Below are 22,917 nucleotides of genomic sequence, written 5' to 3' on the forward strand. Positions count from 1 at the left end.
GATATAGAGGATGTTTATTATTATTAACCTTGCAATATACACACTTTAATTCTTGTGCATTAATGCCTTTATTAGCAGAGAAAAAACTTTGAGAATTAAAATTGTTTTTAAAATTAAAACTAGGTTTACCTGTTGCAGATCCTTGGGACTGATTTGTATTTACTTTGTGTGAATTTACATTTTCTAAAATCTGAACTCTTTCTGTTAAGAAACCCAGAAACTCATTACAAGTTATGATATCTTTTTTAACAATTTTTGATTCCCATTCCCGTCTGGAAATTATATCCAATTTGTTACTAAACATGTATAAGAGTAATGTGTCCCATGAATCGACAGGCTCCTTAAGATTTTTTAGAGCCCTTAAATTTTTTTTAATTGTATCTACCATATTACGTAAATCAATTAAAACATTTTTGCCTATCATAGGCAATTCATAAAGGCTCTTCACATGACTTTGTACTATACATTTTTTATTTTCATATCTTTCCCTCAAAAGTTTAAACGCTACCTCATAATTTAAGTCATTGACTTCAATTAAATTGAATGAATTGCCTGTGCACTATCACCTTTTAGGCACGACTTTAAATAATAAAATTTCTGCACATCAGTGATAGAACTATTTGAGTGAATTAATGCCATAAAAGTGTCAAAAAATCCTACCCAACAATCGTAATTGCCACTAAAAGTAGGTAAATCTAAAGGTGGCAGTTTTACTAGATTCTGATTTGACATACTACTACCAGCCAAATTTAATGTTGGTAAAGTTTCCTTTAACATATCCTTAAACATGCATATTGTTTCAAAAAATGTGTTTTCGAAAGTAAGTCTCGCTTCGCTTTCCGATTCCTCATAATATTCAATTTCTATTTGAACTGCGTTAAATTGATCCCACAAACATTCACATTTAGTGTATCTTTCATTAATAATAATTTTACTTGTGAGACCATCGCAACCCGAAATGAATTCACTGAACCTATCTAATTGTGCACAAATTTGTTTTCTATCACTTTTTAATTTTTTAATTATTTCCTTTCTTTCTTTATTAGAAGCCATTATTACTTATTTACTTTTTATTTAAATTATTTATTTTATTTTTAATTATTGATATATTGTGATTATTGTTTATTCAATTATTATTTGTGTGTATCAAAATTACATAATTTATTTAATAATTATTAAATAATGAGGCGAAGAAAATACCATTTAAAACATTATTACTAAAATCAACAACAGTCAACGCTAACAAAAATTACCACCGCTGCTCTATTAAATTATATATTTAATTAAAAAACTCACCCGGCCGCTGCTGACCTGCCTTACTTCTTAATTGCTTACTATTATAAACACTCCCCAGTGACGCCTCCAATTCAATTATTACGGCCGATCTATTGCACCATGACATCAACTGCTTCCCAACTTGATGAACAAATGGTACCCGTACACTGGATCGAGACTGCTACCAAAACTTGAAAATCACCCTGGAATCTATTTTCTCGGGTCTCAGACAAAACCATCAAACGGCAATCCTTTCTATTCAAAAGCCCTTGCTGGTACTGATGTATTTTTTTCTTTATTACTACTCACAGCGCCACACTTCTATTTGTGATATTATCACGTCGGGGTCACCAAAAAATGTGCTAGATTTAATTAAACTTGCACTGGTTCTATTTGCTTTTTCTCGCATTTACATTGTATTTCATTAAAGGCCCAAATAAAAGCCCAAATGTCACTTGTATTTATTATTTATTAAACTTCACACTCATTTATAAATTAATACTTTCTATTATTACTTTTATAATTGAAGGAGCATACTACTCTTATTAGACTAACGTAAAAATTATATAACTACAACGCTCAACGATACGCACCCACCAACGCATCAAACGCTAGTAAACGATTACAAACTTAAAGATAATGAGAGGGGGCTATGCTGGCGAGCGAGGTCAGAGGAGAATTTCCTGGAACCCAATCCCGGTCCGAAAGAGTATTTCGCTGACGGAATATTTTCGGTGCTATACTTATTGAAATTACGGAACAAATATACAGACCTCCAAATGGTAACATTGGTGATTTCTTGGACTTTTTTGAAAACAGCATGTCGAACCTCTATTCTCAATACGAAAATATTATATGTTTTGGGGACTTTAATATTAATTTGCTTCAGGCTTCTAATAATACAAGAAAGCTGGAAAATATTGCAGAAGTGTTTGAATTAACGCAAGTTATAAACGAACCTACTAGAATTATTAACCCCTCTGCATCTCTAATTGATCTTATATTTTGTAATTCAAAAATTGTTAAATGTTCTGGCGTTAGTACAGTTCAGATTCCTGATCATTTTGCCATCTATTTAGAAATAAATACTCCAAAAGAAGCATCTGAGTCGAGAACTATTAAGTATAGACCTTTAAAGAATATTAATTTAAATGATTTTAGTCGTGATTTGTCTATAGGTCCTTGGGATGAAATTTTATATATGCCAAACGTGGATGATAAGTTAGAATATCTGAATTCTCTTATTTTAAACCTTTTTGATATTCATGCTCCCATAAAAACCTTTGAAACTAGCAATAAACAAAATTATGCGCCATGGATAACTGAAAATATTAAACTCCTACAGAACTTACGTAACACTGCCTTAAGACGTTATAAAAAATCAAAATTACCAGCACATTTTTCTTATTACAAAGAATTGAGAAATTATACAATTATACAACAGGCTACAAGAGCTGAGAAGAGGGGTTATTTGAGGGATAAATTTTTAATTTCAACTGTGAAGGAAAAAATGGGCAGAGCTGCAGAAACTTAATTTAACAAGATCAAAGAATAATAATAAAATTCCTAAACATTTAACTGAAAACCTAAACAATATAAATTCGTTTTTTGCTAATCCAACACAGGTTACTCATCCGTTAAATAATGATCTAATTCACTTTTATAGTACTCACATTAAGGAAGGTATAACAAATATATTAACTTTTGAACCGGTAGTAGAGGCAGAAGTCACTAAAATTATATTTGACATTAAAAGCAAAGCTTTTGGGTCTGATCAAATAAATGCCCACCTAATTCAACTTTGTTGCCCTCGTATTATTCCTTACATCACGCATATTATTAATGTCTGCATTGAAATTGGCTATTTTCCACAGCGTTGGAAGCATGCATATGTAATTCCCTTACCTAAAGTTAATGAACCAACTGAATTTAATCATTTGCGTTCTATAAGCATTCTTCCGGCCCTTTCGAAGATCTTCGAAAAGGTACTTGAAGGTCAAGTGAGAGCATTTATTGGTGAGTTTGATATCATTCCTTCAAAGCAATCTGGTTTTCGCCCAGGATTTGGCTGCTCCTCCGCAATAGCAGCTGTTACAGATGATCTGATTAAGTCGGTTGATGACGGGAAAATAAGTGCTTTAATCCTATTGGACTATAGTAAGGCTTTTGATATGGTAAATCATTATATTCTCATGTCAATTTTGCATTACATTGGTTTTAGTATGTCATCTGCATGGCTTATTAGATCATACCTTGCAAATAGATCACAGCAGGTTATGTATCGGGACAAGCTTTCTGACTGTCTTCAAGTTATTGCTGGCGTACCACAAGGAAGCATATTGTGTCCTCTCCTTTATACAATTCATACTTGTAATTTTATTGACAGTCTTCAGTTTTGCAATTACCATCTTTACGCTGATGATACTCAGCTCTACTATTCTTTTAATATAAGTGAAGTCGACATTGCTAACGAGAATATAAACCTTGACCTTCAGAGAGTTTGTCAAACCTCCGCAGATCATAATTTAAAAATTAATCCTGCCAAATCAAATTTTATTATTTTTGGTAATGAAGTGTCAAAAAAAGTTGCCCAGGAGCGCCTAAGTCTTGAAATTGACAATGTGAATATACCTTGTGTAAAACATGCCAAGAGTTTGGGATTGGAAATAGATAGTGATTTGCGGTTTCGGGAACATATAATTTCAAAATTGAAAAAAGCTTATTCAACTCTCCGTCTTATTTATTCTAGTCGTCATTTTTTACAAAAAGATATTAAATTATTGCTATGTGATTCGTTAGTGCTAAGCCATTTCAATCACTGTGATGTTATTTATGGGCCTTGTCTTGATAGTTTTGAATCTAGAAGGATTCAAAAAGTACAAAATTCATGTTTACGTTTAATTTATGGCGTCCGTAGACACGAACACATTTTACCGCTTTTACGTAAATCAAAATGGCTTAACATGTACAATCGTAGAAAACTACACATGAATACATTTTGCTTTAAAATTCTTAAAACAAAAAAACCAGGATATCTTTTTGAGAAACTTGAATTTAGAGTTGATGCTTGTAATCGACCTTTGCGTTTTAATGATAAAGTGTCCATACCTAGACATCGAAAAGAAATATTTAAAAGATCATTTTCATATTGTGCGGCTAAAACTATAAACCTATTTTCACCGTCATTTTCAAACACTTTGCTGTTGAACTTTAAAAAACCACTTAAACAAATTCTGATTGTTGAACAAATAGGCTCTAACGAATTATAGGGGTAAGCTTGTCTAACTGGATCTCTTAAATAGCTGTGATTTCTTGAAAAATGGTTTTTAAATTACGTGTTGAGTTATTGAATTTTTTTTTTTTTGATTTCTTGTGTTTTTGTTTGCTGTTTTTGCTTTGTGTTTCTATTTATATCTCTGTATTTCTGTTTTACATTTTAAATTTATTCTAAGTATTTTATGGTTCTATGATTTTAAATTATGTGTTTGCTTTGGCCATTATGTATTTTTGTATTTTGCATTTATTTTTAATTATGTTTATTTCAATTTTGTTACTCTACCTTATTTTGTAATGATTACCTTAGATTCTAAATATTTAAAAATGTAAAAGTTTTAATTTATTTGTGTTTGGGCTTAAGCAGTGCCTTACAACACTTCTATTGTAAGGTGTCTGAGGAGCCTTTTAGGACATATTGCATTGAAATTTCTGTATTTTTGGTTAATATTGTTGGTCCTAATAAACGAATTATTATTATTATTATCTTACCCTGGTGGTAGGTATCTTATCCGGAAGGCACTGCAGCTAGGTAACGTTTCAGATTCGGCCTTTGACATTTGCTTGGCATCTATTACCGGAACAACTCTCAAGCAGTATGAAGTGGGATTGAAATTATGGTGGAATTTTTGCAGGGATAATCAGGTTAATGTATATTCGGCCACTATACCTAAAGTTTTAGATTTTTTAATGCTTTTATATAATAAAGGGGCGTCTTATGGGAGTTTAAATTCTTATCGATTTGCAATAGCTCAGGTTCTGGGACATAATATAGCTGAAGACAATAGAATTAAAAGATTTTTTAAGAGGGTTTTCAATTTAAGACCATCTAAACCTAGGTATTCTAATACTTGGGATCCTGCTTTAGTACTTTCTTATGTCCAAAATTTAAAAAATCAAGATGTCTCCTTGGAATATCTGACTTATAAATTAGCTATTTTAATGGCTTTAGCTACAGGACAAAGGGTTCAGACTTTAGCCTTAATTAATACTAATAACATATTGAGTTCAGAAAAAGGAATTGAGATAAGAATTGAACAAAGAATTAAAACTACAGGAAAAAACAAGTCACAGCCCTTACTATTACTACCTTTTTTTGAAAATCCCGATATATGTGTAGCTAGAACACTTTTGTACTATTTATAGAAAACTAGTGACATAAGAAAATCTAATGTTAATAAAAGTAACAATCTTTTTCTTACATTTAAAAAGCCGTATCATAATGCCTCTGCTCACAGCATCTTCATCGTCCTGTACAGTTGTTTTTTGTTGTTTTTTCGTTTCTTCTCATCAAGATATCGATCTGAATACACATACATGTATGTTAAAGCATCTTTATTGTATCTTTTGTGTTTTGTACCTAGATACCAAAAAAGTCATCTTTAAACATCTACAATGGTATCCTTATTTACGAGACGAGGACCAATATAATAAAATTAATAGATCAAACGAACTTACCCAGTGATGTTCGATCTTAATTATATTGATCCTTGTCGAAGTAAATAAGTCCCTCCCAACCCTGTTTTTAACATTACCCGTTAGACATTTTTGGTAAATAATCTTTAAAGAAGTGATTGCCGTAGAGAGGCGGGGACTGCTGCTGGTGCAGTAGGGACGGGCTTTTTTCGCTTTTGGCTATAAACTCGTGGCGGTTTATATAGGAATGTAAACTACAATGATATCCTAATTTACTTCGACGAGGATCAATATAATTAAGATCGAACATCACTAGGTAAGTTCGTTTGATCTATTAAATATACCTTAATATACCTATTGGTCTATGTAGATAATAATGGTTGTATTTCAATTACTAATATTCAATTATAACTTTTATTAACAATTTAACAATTATTAATTATAAACAGTATAAACTCAACATATGGATATTAAATATTATACTAGAGATACAAAATAAATCAATATAATATAGTATCAAACAAATATCTTGGTTCGATCTATAGTAAAAAAGAAATTCATTCGTAATTCTATTTTCATCAAACCTAAAAGCACAAATAAAAGAATAGTTCCTATTAGTGTGTTTTTGTTTTACCCATATTCCTAATACTAATAATTAAACTCAGTATTAATATACCTATTTGTATTTTATTATAGGACTCCACTTATATAAATCAAACTACTTCAATTGGAAATATTTTTTTCTTAACGGTTATTGCCGTGTGTCAGCAAGCATCAATGGTATTGCCATCAAGGTAATACAATTATGTTTCTCTATGCTTATTCCCTTTTTAACTATGTATTTATTTTTAGCATTCCAGGAAGAGTGGCAACTGTATTTTTATTAATATCTTTAATGTTTATTTATGTTTCTTACTCAGCGAATATAGTGGCTTTGATTCAATCATCTTCATCAAATATACAAACCTTAGAAGATTTGCTAAATTCAAGAATAACATTGGGAGTTGATGACACTGTTTACAGCAGATTTTACTTTCCTGTAAGTAAATAAGTTATTTTTTATATTAATTAAATGGCCTAGTCCCTATTACTTTAGAATACTTTTATATATACACTTAACCAACTATAGAAAAATAATATTTCTAACACTTCAAAGTAATTCAAAATTTTTGGTTAACGCAACATGAAGCACAAACAAATAAGACGTAACTTCTGGCTACGCTATTACTCAGCTTAGCTGAGACTCGCTGGTTAGTTTATACGGTTTAGCTTGAATGGTGCAATTGGTCTTGTATACCAGAGGTTGTCTAGACACGGTATGGGCAAAAAAGATGATGTATGGGTGTCACCTATGATTTAAAAAGGCCAGTGAGAAAATTATTATATAACATTGCAACAATATGTTACTATACAACAATGTTGTTATATACAATATTATATTTTTAAATGATTGTCAATTTATTCGCTACCTTGACTGACATTGACGTATTTTTATATTTTGCCGAAAGGTTTGTCCCACCCTGTAATGGCTTGCGGTACGTTTTTGATGGGCTACCCTGTGTATATTATATATAATATACCAATAGTGAAATTATATGCAAAGCAGCAGACAATGAAAACAAGAAACTGGCATAAAAATACAAATGACTACGTTTACATAAATGATGACAAAATACGTATGGAAAATTGTAATGCGGCCAAACACATGGAAGAGGAAAATAGTGATAATCGAAATGTTATGTTTAAATCTAGGCACTTTCGCAACTCACGTAAATGGAAAATGATGTTGATAAAAAAAAATAAAACAAAATTCTGTCAAGAAAAATAGGTCGACCGATATATCAGTAGCGAATATTTATTTAAAAATACCATGTGCACGAAAATAACTGCATTCTTCAGTGCAGCTAAACCAAAATCAGTCAAAATCCTCAGAAGCGGAAAACAAATTAGATCTTGAGAAAGCGGTCTCTAATGCCTTTTCATGAATAGATATTATTTCAGAAATTACAGAATAATAAAGCATCCGCAAAGAACGGAAAACCCCAAATAGGGCTACTATGACTATTCATAAACCATTGACTATGCTATTACATAAAATTGGTGTTTTGGAAAAGGGAAATATTTCATTAAAATGTTAAATTAAAACTAAAACGAGAAAATGAAATATTTACAACCAACGAACAAAGCACATCAAACATCAACGAACAGAATGACAAAGACGCGCCGACAATATTCTCTTATTCAACATTCCTGAAACTGAACAGGGAAGTGACCTTACGAAGAGTGTCGGTTGTACTGAATGCCCTAACGGACAATCTACCGGACGTAGTACGGATAACGAAATTCGGCAGAAAGAATAACAATAATTCTCACGGTAATAGGGTCGTATTATCTTCTAACAGTGATACCCTAACTCTTATTCGAAACCGTCAGAAGCTTAAGAACAAAAGTGTGTACATAAGCCTTGACCTTACTCTGCGATAACAGGAGGTTAAAAGGCTTATATGGACGGATTTAGAGACCGCAAACGTGAGGGTGAAGTTGACATTGGTCTCACCCTGATGTCAACTTCAGCCTCACTACTTAAATGGGACACCGTCGATTGTCAAGTGATCGGGAAACGGATCGGTGACGGTCAAAGTTGTATCCTCAACAAGCTTAAACCAACAAAAAAACCAAATATCTTTTATTAAAATGTGCGAGGAATGCGCTCAAAATTAATCTTAATTATGTTTCCACCAATGTCTCAATCAATCACATTATTCTTTTAACAGAGACAAATCTATCCCCATCTGACGTAGAGTTGAGATTCACCGGCTACTAACTTTTTCGGAAAGATCGGTCCGAGACAACCAGTACGAAAAAGAGTATGGGAGGAATATTGGCGATGGTCAACAAATCTTTAATTTGTAAAATAATTCTAACCTTGGTAAAATAATTACCATAATTCCAAACATTTTTAGAGCTAAGTTCGGGTAGTGCACAGTACATTTTTGGTTCTATATATGTGCCCCCAAACTCATCATCCAACGTATACCATAATATGGTCAGTAATATCATTGACAGCATTACTGATGCCTTACCGAACGCCGAACTATACAGGCTGATAATTTTTACTATGATTTCAAATCGGCCAATTATCAATTGTTGAATAAATATTTGGGACCATGAATTATTCAATAGAGATGTAAACGATATGATTAATAGGTTATATGAGATTGTATACGATTCTTTAAGCCTTCATGTATCACTCAATAAAATAGCCAGTCAAAAATGTCCTCGATGGTTCTCAAGGGAGTTAATCAATCTAATTTTTAAGGCCCGTAGAAGGTTTAAAATTAGTAAAACACCTGCAGATTATGACATTTTCTCCCAGTTACGATCACAATGTAAAACCCTTTCCAAGAAATGCCACGCAAATTATATTGAATAGGTTGAAAACTCTTTACATAGCGTCCCCAAATATTTTTTGAACTATATCAGTTCTAAACTGACGAATAATTGTCCAAATACTTTTTCATTGGAGAATGTTTCTCTAAATATGGGGCCAGAATCAGCGGATCTCTTTGCTACTTATTTTGGATTAGTTTTTACTCACGATAGTGATGTAAATCTTAATGACAGTCATCCATCACTAAATAACACACACATATCGAACTATGAAATCCCAATAGCAGACGTCTATTCTGGACTGTCTCAGTTAAACATCAACAAGTGTCCAGGTCCTGACTGCCTCCATCCTTTATTTCTTTGTAGCTGCACATTTGTTCTGGCTTGTCCCCTGTGCCATATTTTCAATTAATCACTATTGCTCGGAAAATTTCCGGAACTTTGGAAGACCAGTTATATAGTTCCTATTCACAAATGTGGAGATCGAACTAACGTTAAAAACTATAGGCCGGTTTCTATCCTTAGCGTTATACCGAAGGTTTTTGAGAGGCTGGTCACTAGATGTCTTACTTTTCAACTGTCTTTTCTACTGATGCCAGAGCAATTCGGTATTAGAGCCAAGAAAAACACTGAGCTAAACCTCCTGCTTCATTCACTATTTGTTCCGGAGTTCCGCAGGGCTCTCATATAGGGCCACTGGTCGTCAACATTTTTATCAGTGATATCGCTGGTTGCTTCATTCACTCAAAATTTCAAATCTTCGCTGATGATCTTAAGTAATTCCTTTCAGTTCAAAACATTCACAATTGTTTTTTGCTGCAGCAGGATTTAAATAGATTGGTGACATGGTGTCAGAAAAATGGAATAGAGCTTAATTCCTCGAAGTGTTCTTTTATGAGATTTTTTAAACTGAGACGTCAGATAGATTATGAATATTTTATTCAGCTAAATAAGTTATCAACCGCCGAAAATATCAAGGACTTGTGTTTTACTCTTGACCCCGAACTATCATTCATTAAACACATTTCAAGCATTACAAATAAGACTTCTGGGTCTCATAAAGCGCCACTCTGGAGGGTTTTCTAGTGTGTCAGCTCTTAAAATACTTTATTGCAGTTTTATTTTTTAAAATTTTGAATGGAGTTTTTCACAAAATGCAAACTCCTAGTGTTTTTTTATAATTGTAGATATTGGTTGAGTGATTCATAATTTATATTATCTAATTTTAAGTATTTAACCTTAAGGTATCGCCTTGAATAAAATGGCTTTGCCATCAATAAATAATTATAAATGTAGGATAAAACAAAAATAAACATAATATAAAGCAAGAGTCATAGGACAGCAAAAAAAATTATGCCGAAATTAGAGCGTTTATTTATAGATACTTATTTACCACAAAATACGGAAGCAAAATCTAGGGAGATAAGCTCAATATGTTGAAAAAAACTTAAATATACAATAGGGTCATATCCATGTTATATCAGTGGTCTAATAGGACAACCTAAGTTATCTCCACAACGCAATAGATCTTCAAAACATCAACAAGTCGCACAGATATTAGATTACTTCTAGAACAAGGACTATTGTTCTAAACCATAAACATCTTTAATTACTTCAATTATAGAAGAACCAGTAAACAGTAAATAAGGCGTAGTTTCCCACGAAACTAAAGAAGCTTGTTGACGATGATTCCATTTATTTATCCACAACGCCACCAGGACTCTACGTGACCTAAATTGCAGCATCAGCACCACAGAAACTATTTAAGCTTGGCCATGTCTCTATGATTAATTAATTAATATTATTATTGTTGTACTGTAGTAATAATCATATCTTTTATTTAACTCTTAATTGTTTTAAAATCCAAAAGTTATAATTGTATAATGTAATTAAAGTTTTTTTAAAAAAAGTAAATTCAGTGATTGTGATTTAACATCCATGTATACTAAAAATACAATTTTCTTGTAGAATGGCCTTTCAAAAGATAATCTACCAAAAATTAACAACTTCTGTCAATCCGATCATATTTTAAAAAAATATCAAAGTCGCGGCGACGCTAAATCCGACCGAGCCGCTGTGACGTCATTAGGCTTAATCTTGTAGTGCGCCTGGTGTGAAATCCCTGTGCCCTGCAATAATTATCCGATTTAGTTTGATCGACGCGCTGTAGGAGGACGTTTTTATTTGAATATAGCATCATACCACCATAAAAACAAACATAAATATTGTATTGTTCCTGAATGCAAAAGTACGACGGCATCAACACCGGACAAATATTTTATTCGTTTGCCGACAGACAAAAAGAAGAGAATTCTTTGGCAACGAGCAATGCGCCGGGATGTCCTATTAAGTGAAAAAACAGGAGCCTATTGCTGCCAGGATCATTTTAATGTAAGTTTTACGACACATAAATAAAAAATAAAACGTAAATACCAATGGACATAACACTGCCGTACAATAGAAAAACAACGTATGTTTTCGTTTTATACCTTGTTTAGAGAAAAAGCTTTTGTTAAAAATTCTTAAACTTTAGCCCAAGCGCCTTGTATATAAAAAATAATTAAATTTTAAGGTTATTTCTTTATGATTTTTTGCTGTCGAATCGGAATAAAATTTGGATCCTAGAGGAGTGTTCTAAGTCTAGGAATTTAAGTTAATTGAGTGACAAGCGTAAAAAAGTGATAGGTAAAAAGTATTATGGTTTTTAAAAAAGTCCTGATAATAAAAATATTACATATGGTGTTTTGACGTTAAACGGCTGAATGCTAGGAGTGATTTTTTACTACTAAACTAAATATTTATTTTGAAATTAATAGGTACATTTTTTTTTTAGTTAGAGTAAGATGCTGAAAATTATGTTAAATTTAAATTATTGCCAAACGTGAAAATTAAATTAAAAGAAGGCGTTGTTCCTCATTTTTTTGAGTGCCAAACTAGAAGAAAAGGTGCACAAGCTAGTTCTTCTCGATCAGCATTCTTAAAGAGACAACGTCAAGATATTATTGAAGAATGCATAGACCAAAAAAACTTAAAATAAACCTGTGCGCCATAGAGATAGCCGAGGACATAGCTGATGTCCCAGAAGAAGAAAAATTCCAAAAAAATAATAGCACAATGGATTTCAAAAGTATTGGTGTACAAGTAAACATAAGACCATCATTAAAATCTAAGCCGATTCAGTGTAGTTTATTGCGACCGCCTAAAATAATCAAAGCTAAACATTTCAAAAGTACTGAAATCGTTGAATCATGCTCCTCATCTAGTATTTGTGATAGTACTGGTAGTTCATCGGAATTTAAAATAGATGCCTGTTCTGAAACTGAATTGCAAGTATCGCAAAGTGAATCTTTGGAGCCTTATAATATAAAACAAACCGTGGAAAAAAGACAAGTATATGCGATGGAAAAAATCCAAAACAATATTTAGGAATACCTGAAAATTCATTTTTACTGATTGATATACTTGCAGAATATCCGTTAACAAAGATTGACATTTTTATTACTTTAAAAAAAATTAAGCTTAATCAATCGTATGCTTGCAGAGGTGACGACTTTGGCGTATCAAGTAGAGTTGTGCATTATCTTTCAAAAATCTTTGCCCATATTATGTAGAGTATTTAAGAACTTTACTCAATGGAAACCACTGGAAGAAATAAAAAAGCCTTTGCCAATACCTTTTAGGCATAGATATAATAAAGTGCAATGCATTATTGATTGTTTCGAGGTGTCAATTCAAAAACCAACCAATCCTGTTTTACAGGCCCTCACGTGGTCTGAGTACAAAAAATGTAATACCTTTAAATATTTAATTGGATGTGCACCTGATGGATTAATAAATTATATATCAAAAGGCTTTGGCGGGAGAACGTCCGATATAACTATAGTTAATGAATCGGGCTTTCTTAATCTTCCTGAGAGTGGAGCTGACATTATGATAAATTGTTATTAGCAATATGGCATTGAGGCTTCAAACGTATAGAAGAAGTTTTAGCCTCGAAAAATGTAGTATTGGTAAGGCCACCGTCGGTTTTAAGCAAGACAAAAAGCACTAAGACAGAAGTCAAAGAGGCAAAAAGAATTGCTAGTTTGCGTATCTATATCGAAAGGGTAATAAGCAGGATAAGAGAATTTGAAATACTAGCTCCTCATGCTTGTATACAAAATAAATTAGTTGCTCATTTAGATAATATTTCTATTATTGTTTGTGGAATAATCAATATTCAAAATTTTTTAATTAAATAAGATAAACAATTAAATACTCTTTACATGTACTATAAAAAAATAATGTTGTGACCATTTTTGCTTAGTAGAATTTGGGTTTAATAAATAGAAATTTTATTTAATTTTATTGCATAAGTTTATTTTTTTTAGTACCTACATCATTATAACTTAGCGAACACAGAATCACTCCAAAATTGCATGACGTCGTATATTATCTTTTTTACACGATTTTTATCATAAACAACAACTTTAACGGTAATTTTCTTAGTTGTTTCAAAGTCATGATTAGCAACAACGAAAACAGCAGTCTTTTTTTCAGCAAGATGCATTTGTAGCTAAATTTGATGTAATGGTTTTTCTTTAATTTTCCCTTCATTATCTATATAATTTAAAAACGTATTTTCATTTGATGGACATTTAATTTCAATAACAGAATCGTCTGTTATAAAATCTGGAGATGCTCCTATTATTAGAAATTCTCGGGATAAAAACAGACCTGCTTTTTTATAAGATTTTTTTGTTTTCTTTTTTAATTCTGCTATTACCAAATCTACCAATTTTAAACCTCGTTTCATTGCTTTGGTCTGAAAAACTTTAGCTTCCAGTATTTTTTCAACCAATACACCATCCTTTTTATGACAGTGGGCTACTTCATAGGCTTGACGCAGTTATTTGCCCATACCTCATTTCCATCCAAAGTTTGGACTCACTTTGATTTCGGGTTTCCATTTCTATAGTTTTAAGAAGTTCCGGCGCCATATTTACTTTGCAAAAATTTATAAATTCTTGCGCTACCTTATCTAGCCATAAATTGATGTTTTAAGTAGTGAAGGGCAGCACTCTTTTTTAAAGGATCGTCGATGTAATATCGTGTAATACAGTTTTCTATCTTTCTTTTTTTTGCCTCATTAATATATTTGTCGTAAACTAAATTGTGTCCCTCATTAATACGAGTACATAAAGAAGTATTGTTGCTAGACCCAAAGTCGGCTATTGTGACAACTTTTTTTGTTGTAGTTACTCCAGACAAAACAGATTTTTTCCAATAGCAAACTTTATCTGTTGGCGAGGGTTCTTCGCTTCGACGATATAACCACATTACAAAAGCCGCCGCATGTTTACAACCGCCCTCAGAAGCTGCACAATCTTGGCACATTACCTCTAAAATATTATGTTCTTTTTCATTTATTTTACAAGAAACTACATAATTTTTAGCATTTATTTTATGCTCTGGAGTTACTTTGGAAAATACGTTACAAATATCTCCTTCTCGGCTTAGTTGTACATAACCAATCACATTATCTCCATAACTTTGTCGAGCTGATCTGAAAAGAAAAAGCAAACAAAATAGTTCATTTAATCAGAGTAAGCATGTAAGTTATTTATTAGGCAGCAAGAACAAAAAAAATGCCTCGTGTATTAATCGATAATAATACCTAATCAATATATTAATTCTTAATCGACTGCAGCTCGTGTAATACAGCCTACATGCCTACAATATCAAAAAGGGAGACTTCTCAGCACTTTATTTTCAAAACACGCGAACCCTGCGAACGCTCATTAAATAATATCACTTAACTATAAACTTTTATCAAATCAATAAAAGAAATATTGAGACTTATGATAGCATTTTTGAAAGAAAGAGTCTATATTTCCGTACACTTATTGGTCGTTGACAAGCTAGACAACGGATGATAACAACTGTTAGGATATTTTTATTCTTTGTTCTGTAATGAAATATCTTTTCCTTGCAGTTATAATAATCCATATACATTTTTTTTTGAAATTCCACTACTGTGAAAACGTGTGATAATATGTATACAGTTTACAGCGTCTTTAAGTACGTACACTTATTTATTTGCTCTTATTTTTACAAATAATCATAACCAATAAAGTAATTTTTATACCAATAAAATTAAATCATATTTACCTTTGCATTTTAGATCCTCTCATCTCTGCACTTAAATATTCATGATTGGAATTAAAATACTGCATAACCATTAACAAGTCTACTTCCGGAAGATTAGAAGAATCTGCTTTTACAAAGCCTTTTTTAAACATTTTCCGATTTTTAAATGTCCACAGTTAAAAAAAATAATATCCAATAACACTTCTACTTACGCAACGTACTTTCGAAAACTGATATAAACAAACGCTGTTATAGATTCTACCTACTGACGCATGATGGCGGGCGGAAAACAGCACGAACCGTCCGTTTAAGCCTAGTGACGTAACGCGAGCACGAGTTAATTTTCCGTCCGCGGCAACTTTGGGGTTTAATATTTCGAAAACTATTAAAGATGTGAAATTTTGTATGGTCAGTTTTTATGCAAAATAGTATAGGATAATGTTGAAAAAATCGTAATATAAAATTATCGGATATGACCCTATTGCAGTTACGAATATCAATGATGCAGCAATAACCATGCATCAAGTTAAACAAAATAAGCCAACAAAAAATATAGGATATATAGAAAAGTTTTGCAATCATTGTCGAAAGACAGAATAATTAGACACATTGAAATTGGCGTTAACGAGTTAAAACATGAAAATTACAAGTAAAATCTGTATTGTTATGATGAATTCAGAATGAGTTATTGACAATCGACAATCGACATTACGCAAGAAAAAAAAACAAAAAATTTTACAAAATTTGCTCATTTTAAAAAGAAAAACTAATGTAAAAATTAGGGACGTAGCTAAATTTATCGGCGCTCTAAGCTCTGCCTGCCCGGCAATAAAATATGGCTGGGTTCACACCAAAGCATTGGAGAGAGATAAATGCTTAGCTTTAAATAAAAATAATGGATGGATTATAAGACGCATGGATGCAATTATTTTCTTTGTCAAAAATAGATCTATTATGGTGGGAGAAAAATATTTTAGGCGCATACAATGAAATAAAACAAGATACTTTCTGTTTAGAAATATTTAGTGACGCTAGTCTTACAGGGTGGGGGGCTTATGCAGAGGCAAAAGTAGCTAACGGCTGGTGGTCTGAAGATGATAAGAAATTTCATATTAACATCTTAGAATTAAAAGTAATATACTATGCTTTAAAATGCTTAGCTAAACAACATAAGAATTATAATTTGTTGATTAGGACCGACAATACGACTGCTGCCTCTAGCATAACAGAATGTTTATGCAATGCAGAACTTACCTGTGAGGTTCGATCGTAATTATATGAAGCGTCCAATCCGAAGATATCACTCCCACTCTAACCCAAAATTAACCAACATATTATTATTATAATAATATACTCACCCAAACGATTGTAATTGACAAAAATACTTTGAACAAAATGAACAGAATGTTGGATGGATGATAGAGGACGGATGGGGGGAAGGGGGGGAAATATTCTTTAAACTTTGTGCGCGATATAGCAACGTACGACGTACTACCTGGTAAAGTGATATCTTCCGATTGGACGCTTCATATAATTACGATCGAACCTCACAGGTAAGTTCGTTTGATCGTTTAATTCTGGACGATTAAGTAGATAATTGAGAGTCAAAATTAGCTTGTAAAATTATCTTGATTAAATTGATTTTGAAAAAGTCAATATTCATTAATATTCAAACGAAATATTGCCTAACCGTTGGATACCGCTGAATATTGGATTATTTAACAAAAAAAAATTAAAAACATTTATGAAATGAATAGGGCTCAAACAAATTGTAAAAGGATATCAATTTAAATATTTAACTTAGTGGTATGGGGAAGCATGTTTGCTTTCATAGTGGGAAAACTTTATTTTATGTACGAAATTATAAACGCTCCTAAATATGAAAATATTCTTAAAACCTAGAATTTGTTAGAAGATAAAATTTGCAGAAGTTAAAAAATGATCCACAGAGAAACATTTTTGATTTGCGAGTAAAACTATAACACACATAGGATTCTTTTACTTTGGAAGAGTGTTAAAAGGTTATTGAAACTATGCGTGCTAGAGTTAGTGTTGTTATTAAAGCAAAGGGAGAGATGACCCGCTTCTGAAACGGTTTGTCCGAACATTTACGTGTCAGCAAAATATTACGTTTTATCCAATTTTGTAGATCAGTATCATACACAATATGATGAAATTAATTTTGTTAATATGATGTAAGAACAATATATTTTACTGCATTACAAAAGTATGATTTTTAATCCTTAAAAAATATGGTTATAAAAAATTTTAAAATAAATTAAAATTAATGTTAAATACAGTTTTGTATTAGGTGCCTTTGTGGCGTTAACTTTACAGTGTTACTATTTTGGCCAAGAGTTTGCAGACGGTAGCTCAGAATTATTGGAGGCTTGGGATTGTTCGAAGGTTCACTTATGACTGGCTATTAAAGAATATAATCTTGATTATAACTATTAAATAAGAGGGCGCCACTTAGTTTTTTTTTATAAATGCAAGAAAACTAAGAAAAACACTTGGTATATAGGTTTCAATTAACAATTAAATGACCCTGGATAAAGTAGATTTAAAGAGGCAAAAAAAATATCTTAACAATACAATCAAATTATATTTACACCAAAGATATGTATACACCTCATTTTCTAATCTGTTAAATGTTAATAATTTATTATGAATTGAAATATGAATAATGTTGACATGATTAAAATAAATTTGACAAAAGTAACATTTAAATTATGATTTCACTACTAGGTAGATTTCAGCACTTGGAAAATAAATTGCAATTATTAAAGTTTTTAGTAAATATTTGTTTTACGCAGGGGAAAGTTCATGAACCTTTTTACCTAAGGCATATCAGTTTTAACCCTTTTATATCTACTTAATTACCAAAAAGGGTACTGAAAAATACTGAACAAGAAATAACTAATATTATAGATAAGAAATTGACATATTAAATTATGACAATAATTAAATATTTGTAAGGTTAAATTGAAATAAAAGGTATATTAATAAAAATTTAAATAAATGAGACAAATCTATGGTTAGTAATATTTAAATAAATGGAATAAACTGGCCTGTATATTCCTCCAAGAAATGAACGGCTTGCCTTCAAAATCGAGGCTGAGAATGTATGCCATTTGTATCTTAGGGATCCGGACTGGGAATCTCTAATACTAGCTCTAACTCTGGCTCCAGCTCCACCGCTTTCAGCAATTTCCCGTGGAAATCAACAACCTGTAGCCATCAACGATTGAAGAAGAATAAAGAGGAAAACGGAAAAGTAAAACCCTAAAACAACGATTGCCATTGTATTCACTGTGGATAAAAATGAAGGGCGTTCAAAATGTGACACACTCACCTTGCTAAGTTTCATTATCTATCCATCAAAATCTCGGGCATCCTGCACCAGAATTATGAAATAAACAGTTCCCTAAAGGAACAAGATTAAGGACTATAAATTATAAACCATATTGGCCACTTCCTGCTTCACAAATTTCGGAAATAAAAAACTGACCTTTTACGTGCGCTTCTACCTGCGACACGGGAACAAGTCCTCGAAAAATGGATGCAGTACCGACTAAATAAGTTACGACCCTACCTCTCGCCTGAGCTGTCAATGTCAATCCAATCATTACACAACACAGAAAACATCAATCAAGACCAACCAGAAGAGTGACGGACCGTCAACAGAAAACATGAATAATAAAACCAGGAGAGTGATGCGTTACAGTAGTAATGTGTCATTTACAGTGTGAATTTGAAGAAATATCGATAAAAGAAGTTGACTTAAATTATTAATATAATTATTGAAATTAATGAAATATCAATGGAGCGTTAGTGAAAATAAGAGTAGAAAAATAAAACGCTACACCTTATTCAAAAAAATAATAAAAAAATACCATGTTATTTTTGGCGGTAGTTTTTTAAAAATTAATTTCAATATAGCCAATATGGACCGATCCAGTAGGCAATGTAAGCCTTTGGCTATTACAAAAAAGCATTGTTTACTACTCCACCATTTAGTATTCAGAATATATTTTATTATAAATCCTGGTTGTGTTAATATTTTACCGTTTATGTAATTGGTTGATTTGACTGTTACAATTCTCTTAAAATTGCTGATCTTCCTCGACAAAAGCTATGCAAAAGTACAATTTTTTTGTATGTGTATGTGAAGTGTATTTGTAAACTGTTCCACAGGGTCTTTAAAAGGACCACTTTTCGTAACATCTTAATCAGATATGAGTGAAATAATCGTAATTGTTGCTTCTTAAAGTTAACCTAATTACGAATTAAAATAATGTATTTCAGACAGGATTCTCTCTCAAGGCAGAATTATTCCTTAAATGCAGATTATTTTTTAATAATGCTTTAATAATATATTTTAACAAAGCGTGCTTAGCAAATACTTGAACCATATACAAAATAAAGAAAAATTGCTTATTCCGTAATTTTCTGTCTTTATGTTTTAATACTATGTCAGGTATTTTTTCAGAATGCCAAAGACCCAATAAGAAAAGCAATATATGAAAAGAAAATAGCCTCTCAAGGAAAAACCGGTGGGTTTTTGGAATTTAACGAAGGACTTAAAAAATTGAGAGCGGGTATTTTTGCTTTTCATATGGAACTAGGTCCTGGTTATAAAGCTATAGGTAAGCTTTTTTCAACACGTTAATGTAACTTAAACTTGTAAATCCTTGCTACACAATTTGCGCATAGTTAAAACTATTAAAATTGTTTATTTTAGGCGAACAATTTACTGAAGATGAAAGGTGTGGTCTTCAAGAAATTGATTTCTTAAATACCATAGATCCATGGTATGCAATACAAAAAAATTCCTCCTACAAGGAATTATTAAAAATTGGGTAATTTTTTTAAATTTAATATATTAAATTTATCACTTCGCTAACTAAATTTTTCGCCAACGAACTTTTTTTAAGTGGTGGATGAAAGAACAATGATGTAACTGCAAATATTCTTGTTTTTGGGTTAAAATGGCAAACTATTAAAAATATTTCAGTATAACAATGTTGCAAAGGTAACTTAAATATTACCCAAGAGAGGGCAGTTCTGTCGGTATTCAAAATCTTGATTTAAAACGCTCTCTGGTGGTCAAAGTAGCACCATCGTCAGTTTGTTTCGGCTACAGGTGGGCGGATGCGTTAGGGTACCTGATACCGAAGATGCATGGATGAGCGCGCTGGAGGTCACGATCGTTACCTCGATGTCAAGCAAACCTTTATTTCAAATCACCTGACATTCTCCAGTGAGTAGGGAATGCGGAACGTATTTATTTTTTAGTTTATTATGATTATTGTTTGTTGTCAAGTTATGAGACGTTTCGATTATTTCACTTCAATTACGTTCAATTAATTTTTCAATCAAATTTTTCAATTTAATTATCAATTACGTTAAAAACAATGAATAAGAATGAATTAATAGATTTGGTCTTTTGCTCTATGGGATAAGCGCCATAAACAGTATCATAACATGCATGTTTTGGTAAGGGAGTGGAAGAAAATAGCAGCAAAAATGAAAGTGACAGGTATGTAGGTATATTAAATAACATACAGAGTATTCTATTATAGGTATAAAATTTTTTATAATATCAAAATTATTTTTCAACCCCTATACGGTGTTATGTATTATAATCATACTAACAAATTATTATTGTAAATTTAAAGGATTGACGGTAAATTTTTGCCGAATAAGTTTTGCTCTGGTAGTTGAAGCATTATGAGATCTAGACTGTTGTAAATTACATCTTTCTGGAATTGGAGGAATATTACTATCCGCAGTATCTTCGTTTGGTTCAATTGAACAAATCAAAATTCGCTATTTCGCAAATAATATTCCAAATGCACACTCTACACATTTTCGAGGGCGAGATAATCGCTTTATTAAATTTTCTTGTGAGGGGTTTAACATTTGTTCGGAATAGGGTTTCATCAAATTTTCTTTTAGGGGATAAGCTTCATCGGCAATGAAAACATGAGGTAGTTTGTGGTTAGAATGAGGTAATTTTTTTTTCTCTGGGATTCCTAATTTATTTTTTTCTAACAATTTGGAAACTTTTGAGGCCTGGAATGTTCCTCCCTCACTCTGATTTAGTAGCCACCGACGCCAATATAAATAAATCTATAGTGGTCATCAACTAGCCCTTGCAAAACTATAGAGAAGTAATGTTTGTAGTTAAAAAACTTGGAACCTGAGTGAGAAGGACACTTTATTTGAACGTTTGTGTTTGCCATATAATGATCCAATGCAGTTCGGAAAGTTCCAAAGTCGTTTATATTCTTCAGATATTCGTTAAAAGTCAGCCGTTGTGGGTTGTTTGATGTGAAGTGGCTGGAACACTTCTCATAGAGCTATGCATACTTCCTTAATAATGTTTTCAACTATTAAGGATCCCATCCGAAACGAAAAGGCCAATGATCTGAAACTGCATCCTGTGGCAAGATATCTGTAACAAACAATATGTTAAGAAAATGAAAAACTTTACGAAGCAAGGATAGTTAATTCCCATATATTTTTTTGGATCCGTATAAATGAATTTTTCAACTAAATATGATTACTTTTGTTGTCGTGAAAAGACCGAGTTTTCATTTTGTTTTTTATTACAGAAGCAGAAGCAAGAAAATGTTGGAAAAATGTAAGGCAAGAATATGGATAAAAAATAAAGAAAATTCAGGGTCGATCAGGAGATGGAGCAGAAGATGAAATTGTTTCCCAGTAGCCTTATTTTGAAAAATTACATTTTCTACGCAAACAGTTCACACCTCGTCACTCATCTACAAATTTAATGGATGAAACACAGGATACTGGGACAGCGACTTAGAGGATTCAAATCTAGAGGCATCTAATAGTGACGCTAAACAATCTACCACTACCTCAATAACAAATGTGATAAGTTCTAATTCCGAATTCCAAAACATGGCTGCAACAATCTCAGATGTAAGTGGTGCAAATAGAAATTGGGAGACAGCTAGTTGGTATTGAAAAAGAAAAACTAGCCTTACGGGCAAACAAAATGTCCCAGGACCCCAATGATGATAATATAGGGTTTTTCAATTACCTTCTTCCTTATGTGAAAAAATTGGCACCTAGAGATAAATTAAGGTTTCGAATGAATATGCAAAACTATTTATTTAAAATTATCTATCCTTCAAATCAGTAGACGCAGGCTCCTTCATTACCTCCTGCCACCCAGGTAGAACATGAGTGATGGAATTATATATGAATACTAACTTTTTTTTTTAATTAAATTTATTCAAATAATTCTGCACAAAAAAAGGTTGACAATCTATTTAACTACGATCTTTACTACTCGAAAATTAAAAGATAAGTAAAAGTAAAACTAATTATGGGAACTAATATTACTTATGAATGCTTATTTTGCGATACAATAATAATGAAATAATATTATATGATTAAGCA

At 31.9% G+C, this 22,917-nt stretch overlaps 1 protein-coding gene across 2 annotated transcripts in view; it reads left to right on the forward strand.

The window, feature by feature from the left end:
• Positions 1-22,917, forward strand: part of LOC126734132 (glutamate receptor 1-like) — a 62,968-nt gene that overhangs the window by 14,492 nt on the left and 25,559 nt on the right. The window contains exons 2-5 of one of the 2 annotated variants that reach the window (XM_050437662.1): positions 6,661-6,758; positions 6,817-7,003; positions 19,976-20,132; positions 20,228-20,345. In XM_050437662.1, coding sequence (XP_050293619.1) covers positions 6,661-6,758; positions 6,817-7,003; positions 19,976-20,132; positions 20,228-20,345 — 560 coding nt within the window. Of the gene's footprint in view, positions 1-6,491; positions 6,759-6,816; positions 7,004-19,975; positions 20,133-20,227; positions 20,346-22,917 lie in introns of those variants that run through there. The other variant, XM_050437663.1, reaches the window with a different exon arrangement.

This window comes from Anthonomus grandis, chromosome 3, assembly GCF_022605725.1.
Source record: "Anthonomus grandis grandis chromosome 3, icAntGran1.3, whole genome shotgun sequence".
In the NCBI taxonomy this organism is placed as follows: domain Eukaryota; kingdom Metazoa; phylum Arthropoda; class Insecta; order Coleoptera; family Curculionidae; genus Anthonomus; species Anthonomus grandis.